Here is an 8946-nt window from a genome sequence, read left to right as displayed (position 1 = left end):
CAGCACTCTACTGAGGGTGATAAAGTGAGACTCTGTCTCTACCAAAAAAAAAAAAAAAAAAAAAGATGTATACACATCCATCAAGTGTGGTGGCTTACGCCTTTAATCCTACTACTTTGGGAGGCCAAGGGAGGAACATTGATTGCTTGAAGGCAAAGTTCAAGACCATTGTGAGCCAAGAGGGAGACTCTATTTCTGCAAAAATCAGAAAAATTAGCCAAGTGCCCTGGCATGTGCCTGCAATCCTAGCTACTCAGAAGGCTGTAGGAAGATCACTTGAGCTCAGGAGTTTGAGGCTGCAGTGAACTATGATCATGCCACTGTACCCCAGCCTGGGCAACAGAGCAAGACCCTGTCTAAAAAAAAAAAAAAAAAAAAAAGATGTATGTACTGACCCAGATTCCTTTGTGTAGTAGCTCTATTTGTTAATGCACATATTTAGCTATAACATATGCTATTATATATGTGGAATACATATATATGCAAGCTATACATACATTTATATATAATAAAAATACATATATACATACTCATATGCAAACATTTATAGATTTTAATATATGCAATATATGTACACACAGTGTTATCTCATTCTTTAAAATGTTTATATATTTTTGAGACAGTCTCACTCTGTCACCCTAGGTAGAGTGCCATGGTATCATAGCTCACAGCAACCTCAAACTCTTAGGCTCAAGCCATCTTATTGCCTCAGCCTCCCGAGTAGCTGGGACTACAGGTGCACACCACAACACTCGGCTAGTTTTTTTCTATTTTTAGTAGAGACAGGGCCTCACTCTTGCTCAGGCTGGACTTGAATTCCTGAGCTCACGCAATCCATCTGCCTCAACCTCCCAGAGTGCTAGGATCACAGGTGTGAGCCCAGCCTGTACACAAAGTTTTATAAGTACATATACTAGTGTGTCTTGTAGAAAACATGTCAGTTTTTATAATTTATTTGTTTTATTATTTCTTTCTTCCAAATCTTAGAGGGAAAAACTCAAAGCACCAAGATATTTAAGAACTTTCTTAGGATCACAGAAGGAAGAGACCTGCCCTGTTGGGCTGGTCATTCAGCAGCCTCCCTGAGACCCATCTCTAGGTGTGTGAAATAACAGAGAGCTTTGAATACACCTGAATATGTCTATATTCCCTGAGTCTGCAGCTTTGTGACAGCTTAAGAATATTATTTTATAAATTCTTTTTCTCTCTTTGTTTCATCTTTCTTATTTGCCCACGAAACATTGGTCAGTTACTCTCCAGCTATCTGGATCTTACATTATTGCCTCACTAAAATATGAGTGTTGGGCAAGACCATCTCCCCAAGTGACTTCCAGCTTAATCTGGGATCTTCAGGGTGACTTGTCAGGGCTAAAGGACAATGGGGGACAGTGGAAGAACCCCTAAGCTGTATAGGTTCCTATTCCCTTGAATATTACCTTTAAGAGCTTCCGGGTGGGGGGATGTCTGTATTTGTGAGCTAAAGGTGAAATCTGCATAGCTAGAAGGAAGCTGAGCATTTCTATAAGACTTACAATAACAATGATTTCACCTGCTCCATTAAGGTGGATGCCTGGGAGCAGGGAACCCAAATCTGAAGTGCTTAACAAAATATAATGTCTTTAGAAACTGAGTTTACAGTGCTTGGTGGTGGTGGGGAAGCCATAATCTTTAAAACTGATATTCTAAAATAAAAATGATTGCCTACGTACTTAGTATTTCTTTCTTTCTCTCTCTCTCTCTCACCTACACACACACAGGAAAATTAACCAAATCATTTTAACAGGAAAGTCTATTATCAGAGGCCACTGGTAAAAACATTTGTTACAAATGTTTCTATTACTGTAGGAAAAAGGTTTGCTTTCCCCACATCCTCCCAAATACAGAGTTTGGTTTATAGTTCATGGATTGAGTGAGTCAAACCAACTTATAAAGTTTCATTAAATCTGAATGATTTTCTTTCCTTCCTCTTAAAAGTCATGGGCTCTTCCAGAAAACTTCTAGAATGGAACTGGTCCACAACACCAAGCTGGGAAAAGTGCTCAGAGACAAGAGCGAGCAGCCAGCTATGGGCTCTGCCAGCCCCTCCCATGTATCTGTAAGATCTGAAGAGCCATCAGATGTAACAGCAAGAGTGAACGGCTCTCCCAGACACCATTCGGAATCTGTAAGCTCTCAGGGAAGTCAATCTATTTGGATCTATTGTCCAAGCTCCATCTCAAGAAATAAAAATTCCAAGAGAAGGAAAACATTGGGAAAAGACTTTTTTAGGTTAGTCAACTGTTTTTATTATTAAAAGATAGAAAAACTCAAACTTAAGAAGTTAAGAGCAAAAGGCAAACAAAGTAAAAAACATCATACCTGGTGGACAGAAACGTCTCCCACACATCTTGATTTAAGGTATGGTGTTTTAATTAAAAAACTTAGCAGATCCTTTTTTCTAAGCAGAAATTATTTTTAAGAAGCCAAAACACATGTATTGATTTGTTCATGTTAGCCTATTCCCAGAGATAAATATATCTCCAACTATAAATCCTGTTTGCTGACAAAGAACATACCCTCGCTTCAGCACATGCTATCAATCTGAATGCAGCCATCTCATCTCCCTTTTAACTCTTTTGGGTTACAGAGAAACAAACAAAAGTGTCATAAAAGCATTTCAAAGAACCTCTGCCAAGAAAGCCACCTCCCAAACAGACTGCAGTTTATGCTCCTCTGAGCAAGAACTGGAAAGGCTGAGCCAAACTGTCAACACAGAACAAAGTTGGATTACAAATCCTGTCTTTCATCTTGCAAAAATGCACACGAGTGCGCACATGCGCGCACACACACACACACACAAAATGGGTTATCTCTCTTTAGGGTTTCAGCAGCAAGCTTCCCAATCATTTAAAAATAATCAAAGGGCGATAATTAGCATGCATTTACCTTACTATAGAAAACATCTACAGCAAGCTGTAACAAAGCCAAGGTAACCATGCAAATGTGGGTTACAATTTATTCCCTTTTAAAGTTTCATGGCATTATGCCTTGAACATAAGGCCTATCATTAAATAATGCTTAGCTGGTACCTCTGTTCTTTCATTTAATAGAATTAGAATACCCAGCTTTTATGGAGACCCCAAAATACCCTCTCTCTAGTGGCATTTTTACTTATACACACACACACCCCCCAGAGATAAAACAAAGCTGGGAAGAATTTGTTGGTACAAAATGAGAAATTGAATCCTTGTATGGCTCAGGTGCTTGCTATTATAAACTATGACTAAGAGACATGAATTTCTCTATGATGCAACTCTCAAGAGGCAGTATTTTCTCCAGGCCTCTCTTAAACCTGCTCATTCGCCAGTGACTAATGCTCTCTAGAGCAGCCCTGCACTGCTCAAATTTCATCAGCCAGCTTTGTCCTTGATAGCTCTGCCCCCTGACCATAAAAGCTCCCAGACCTGTTGAGAACAGACCCAAAAGATCAGTGCAAAGCCAACCATGCCCCTGCCAGTGCTGAGAACCACCTTTTGGGCCTCCCACTGCACTTGATTATCTCCAGTAATGAGGCCTTAATGATCATTTGAAGAAAAAGTTTTACTCTTCTTTGAACAGAAAACCCATAACAGCTACATTAAAAAAAAAAGACTAAATCCAGTCACTCTGTGACTACCTCTTTTCAGCTCAGAAGTAGAAACAAAACTGACAACATGTTGGGTGAAATCCTTATTAACCAGAATTTTCCATTAACTATGTATTTTCTGCACCTTTAAAAAAAAGAAAAATGTCAGTTTCATGGTTCACATCAAGAACTTAACAAAGGAAACAACAACAAAATAAACTATGAAATAATGTTTGACTTACAGATGTTTTGTCCAACATCTTATATGTCAGTTAATTTATAATTTTGAGCTTGAAGCCTTGCAATAGTCTTAAGGCAAAAAGAAATTTAAGATGAGATTATGTTCAATAAATCTTGCCTGCAATAGAGTAGAGTACTTTAGAAATAATTTTAGTAAGGAACAAAACCAAAGTTTTCAGGGTTAATGCTGCATTTTAAAAGAAACTAAATGCATACCAACTCTGCTGGCTATAGCTGTATTGATATTCTAGACATAGTGTTCAAGACCAAACAATTTCAGAACAAATGCGCCACCACCAGATAGGTACTTACAGTTATCAGACTGAAAATCTGGGACAAATTGTTCATCATCAGGAACTTGTGCTGAAAAAGACATTTTTATTTTAGACCTTTAAGTTTATTAAAAAGCACAGTAAAATGTTTTATATGGAAAATAGGACATCCAAGAAACTTGCCTTCAGCTAACCAAGCCTCTTGAAGTTGACTGAGATCTTGAAACAACTCTGGAATTGAAAACAGAAGACCGCAGATTAAGGGTATTTCTTCTACCCAGGAGAAGAGGGGCAAGAATCTACATGCTGCTGATTCTGGGAGTATTTGAGGAAGCCACAGAATAGGAGGGGAAGCTTTACTACCTTCAGAATCATGAGCCAGATCTGTGTCCAAAAACTTCCTCTTTCTGTCAATCACAGGCCGCCCTCTACATTCTTCAGACCGAGATTTCTGAAAGAGGCCAACAGACAGTGCAGTAAAGAAGTGCAAAGGGGGTCGACCCTCTAAACCAATAAGGAGAAAACTCATATTGAAGAAGGAGGACAAAACAAACCAAAACCACATAAACTTACCCCTGGGACCATAAAAGGGACTTGCTGATCATAAAATCCATCCATGGTGCTTCCAACAACTCTAATACCACTTTGAAAGGTTTCAGCATTGATTAATTCCTGGAGGAAAAGGGATCCTCCTGTAATATGAATTTGGGAGATTTAACTGAGAGGAGAAAAAAGAAATGAAACAATTTTTTGGTCTTTCTTTATGGTTTATACAAAATCACTACCCTTCTGTTAAGTACTTAAAGCTTGCTCAAGGTGTAAGCTTTACAGTCCAACGCTAGGTTTGATGGATAGTACTGGGGTGCACAGTGTACTTATTGCTAAAACTATTTACTCAGTCATCATTTTCTTTTGTTATCCATTAAAATTATAGATTTGGTACTGCCTGTTCCCAATAACAACAGCAAAATACCCCCAAAAGCAAAACAAACAAAAACTCTTATTTTTATGAGAAAAGAGTGATTTCAAAACTCCCTCATATAGAAGATCCTCTTTTTAAAAAAGAGATAATTTTTGATGGTACAGTGATGGCAAGTAGAGAAACTGGGTTTAAGTATTCTAAACTATTGGCCATTAAGAATCTGACATACCAGGTGTTTCTAAAAGTATTTTGTAGGTCACTGTCAAAATACTATACATAGTTCCAGGAATAAATTGATCAGAGGTATACTTATTTTCACATACAACTATGTCTGTAATGTCACAAATATCCCCATGGCAACTTACAGAGATATATTTGTGCTATCTCCAATTACTAAAGGAATAAAATGTGTATGGAAAGTAATGGACAAGGAAGCTAAATTCCATTGCATGTTATTTAAAATACATCTCTACCACAGGTCTTTTTTAAAGTATTAAAAGCAAAAGATCCATGAGAAGAAAATTCAGTTTAATTCTTGCAGCAAAATTAATTTTCCTAGACATACCAAAAAAGTAAAATTAAACTCACTTCAGGAAGACAGGCCAGGGGTCAGAAGGGAAAGGAGATAACTTTTTCTAATTTGCGAGGAATAATGTAACAATTTTAAGGTGCCATTTTCCCAAACACTTTCTTTTATTCCCCAATTAAAAGCACTGTTAAGCCAACAAAATGGAGGAAAACATTAATTTCACTCCCTCCAGCTCTAAGCAATGCAAAATGCTTAAAGGATAATTTCTTTTAACTTGTATACAGATTTTAAATAAAAAACTTTTTTTCCAGTGGGCAATTGCATCCAATTTGTTTTTCCGCACTGTGTGGAGCATATCAAATTTTCTTAAGTGAGCAGGATACAAGGAAACCCTTCACAGCCAGCCTCCTCCTCAGCACTTTGGCTCAAGTAATCAGATATTTTCAAAGTCAAAGGAAAGAGAGGAGCAAAATAGCACACAGTTCATAACTTCCTAGAAAAACACTCCCGCCAGCCTGCCTTCCAAACAGCATAAAAATGTTCAGAATAAAGCCTCTCTCTCAAATGTCACCAACCGGTAGATAAAGTCCGACCTCAGCAATGAGTTCTCTGTCGTCTATGAAAATCTGTCAGATTAAACAGTGGCCTTAGAAATTCTATAAAAGTCTGTTGGAAGGAAGGGATGAGTAGGAGACAGGAGGGAGAGATATTTTCGTGATGAAAATTTTGTTTATTTTGTTTGCACCTTAAAGTGCAAAAATATCTTCAAAAAATTTAAATAAACTGCCGTAAAGCTAACCCAAAAGAAACACTGAAGATCTTTAAAGCAGCTCTCAGAGTTCAGGAGCTAGAAAAACTGTGTTCAAAGTATTAATTCTTTTTAAAGCCTGAAGGGAAGGCTCGAGTTTATCCAGGAGTTTAAACCACTTCCTCTGTGCCCCCCTTCCCGGGTGCCCCCAGGAAAACTTCAACGCGGCGCAGCGGCGCAATCGAGGCCCCTCCCCCGTAGCGCGCAGCGGGCCCGGTTTTATGAATGGGAAAGCGAGCCGCGGCCGCCACATCAGGTAGAGGCTGTAACTGGATCTCTCGCGCTGGGCCCCATTCACAAAACAAGACACACTTCCACCCAATTCCCAGCCTTCCCCATTCATGAAAACTCCTTCAGCTGCGCCCCCGCCCCCACACCCAACGCACGCCCAACCTCCGACGCAGGCCCCTCACCCCAGCGTTTTAGGAAGAAAGCTCAATGCTTCATTCACAAAAAAGGGAGAGCGAACGAGCGAGCGGAGGGGGTGGGGGGAAAAGCCGCAGGGAGCAGCGAGCCAACGAAAGAAACCCGCTTCATTCATAAAGTCACCCACATTCACAAAACCGAGGTGCGGCGCCGAACGCTACCAACCGCCTTCAAGCCACCCCCCACCCCCAACATCGCTTCTGGAACCCCCTCCTCGACCAGGAGTTCGGTCCCCCACCCGAGTTTTTCCCCCACCCCTCTGAAAATGCGGCCAGATCCCCAATCCAGCGCGAGCTCCAAGCATCTTTCCGTCTCCCCTCCACACCCGTTCTCTTCCTACCATCCCCAGGCTGCTGCTTTGGTGCTCCCCGATTTTTCTCGAGAGTAGTTGCGCAGCCCAACGCCCTCAGGTTGCTAGGGGTGAGAGTAGGGGGACCGAGTGTCCACTTTGCACAACCTGAAACTTGAAAGGCCAGCGTAAGTTCCTGGCCAACCCCCAACCCCGCAGGCTGCAAATGTCTATGTCATTTAACCCCTCCTGGTGCTCGGGCGGGGGGGTCAGCACCTCCCAAATATTCCCCCCCGCAAACTGCTTTCCGCCCCCTCCTCCCAACTGCAAAGCTCTGCCAAGCCTCTCTTCTCGCGAGCCTCCAAGTCCCCTCGGGGCTCTCAGATCTCCAGAGACTGCAAAAGCCTTGCAACTCCGCGCTCCCCCATCTCCAACCCAGAGCCCCCGCACCTCGCGCTCCCGCGCGCCTCCCCCACGACGTGCGGAAACCCACTCTCCGCGCGCTCCGGAACCGTTAGCCGCACCCGCCCGACACCTCACAGGAACAGAATCGAACCGGGCCGCGGGTCAAGGGGGCCAGCCCTGGGGGCAGCTCACCCCAGACAGTGCATCCCGACTTTGAGGATTCTCAAAAAGCCCGTTTACTCTTGGCTTTCGGACCCCTTGCTGGACGCCGTCTCTGAATGGCCCCCTGCCCCCGCAACGCCCCCTCACCTGAGGCTGCCGCTCTCCTCCTCTTGCAGCTGCCCTGGCGGCGCAGGCGCGCTCACGCACGCGCGCACCGAGCCTGGGCGCCTAGGCGAAAGGCTGGGCCGAACCGCTCTGGAGACCAAGAACCGCTCCGCGCACCCGCGGCTGGACTCTGCGCTGCAGCTGCCAACCAGGCTGGAGCGCTGGCCCGGCCCCCAGCGGCCCGCAGCTCCGCCCGTCGCCATTGGCCCGCGGCCCAAGCCCAGCCTCATTCCCATTGGCTCGAGGACGTTCCCGCGGCTGTCTATCACCTCTTGTTTACCCTGTCTGCGGGCAAATCCAGCCGAGCCGCCTCATCAACCCCAAATCCCATTGGCCAACAGTGCATCTCTCTCCACCCTCTCATGGGTCTGTTTTACATAATTTATGCACCGGGGGCCTTTGGCCAATCAGCACAGGCTTGTTTATATAATGAATGTAAGGACGTTTTTCATTCATAAAAAACGCGACCTGAGGGGGAAGCTTAGCTGAGTCAGTGAAGCACTTAAAGGGGCCGAGGCCGCCGTTACTTCCCTTCTAGCCTCTTTCCCGACTTTTCACCAAGGCGTGACTCTTCCTCTTTCCCCACTTACTACCACATCTCCACGCAACAATACCCCGGCCAGTACTGGGTCGCTTGGCGCCAGACGTTCGCAGCTGCTGCACCAAGCAAAGTTATCATTTTAGAATTCAGGCGAGAGGAATTCGTCATTCCACACAGAAACTCGCTGACCGACCTGGGCGTTTGGCCCACAGAAACACAGAAAACGGAAATCAAGCCCTCTAATCTTAGTTACCTTTAAGAGAGGCCTTAATTTCTTTTAACCAGGTTTCCAGTTGGAAGAGTGAGTAGTATCTCCCTTTAAAATCTGAGTTCTCAAACAGATTTTTTGTTGCGATTTTATACTGGCAAGGCCTAAGGCCGAACCAAATCCTGTTTTCGCTTTATGTTGAATTGCAGCTCATAACCTCTACCAGAGTGGGTTCTGGAGGGCGAGGTGAGAAAGGATCGGGACTCCAAGAAATTCTCCCCGGGTTAGCACCAGCCAGTCAACCGACCTGCAAACATAAATCCTTCTGAAATGGGCGTGCAGAATTAGATCGCTTGCTTCCCTCCCCAGACTGCT

General features: G+C 43.5%; 1 protein-coding gene across 2 annotated transcripts in view; it reads right to left on the bottom strand.

The window, feature by feature from the left end:
- The window catches only part of ETV5 (ETS variant 5), a 63771-nt gene extending 55831 nt beyond the window's left edge, over positions 1 to 7940 (bottom strand). The window contains exons 1-5 of one of the 2 annotated variants that reach the window (XM_003792724.3): positions 7805 to 7940; positions 4690 to 4808; positions 4480 to 4567; positions 4300 to 4347; positions 4157 to 4207 (exon numbers count right to left, since the gene is read on the bottom strand). In XM_003792724.3, the coding sequence (XP_003792772.1) occupies positions 4157 to 4207; positions 4300 to 4347; positions 4480 to 4567; positions 4690 to 4734 (232 nt within the window). In that variant the 5' untranslated portion in view covers positions 4735 to 4808; positions 7805 to 7940. Of the gene's footprint in view, positions 1 to 4156; positions 4208 to 4299; positions 4348 to 4479; positions 4568 to 4689; positions 4814 to 7804 lie in introns of those variants that run through there. The other variant, XM_023514850.1, reaches the window with a different exon arrangement.
- Between the last annotated feature and the right edge of the window lie 1006 nt (positions 7941 to 8946).

Source organism: Otolemur garnettii, unplaced genomic scaffold, assembly GCF_000181295.1.
Source record: "Otolemur garnettii isolate 467f Iridium unplaced genomic scaffold, OtoGar3 scaffold00060, whole genome shotgun sequence".
NCBI lineage: Eukaryota > Metazoa > Chordata > Mammalia > Primates > Galagidae > Otolemur > Otolemur garnettii.
The sequence above is the reverse complement of the archived record's forward strand: the minus strand, read 5'-3'. Positions and strand labels throughout refer to the sequence as shown.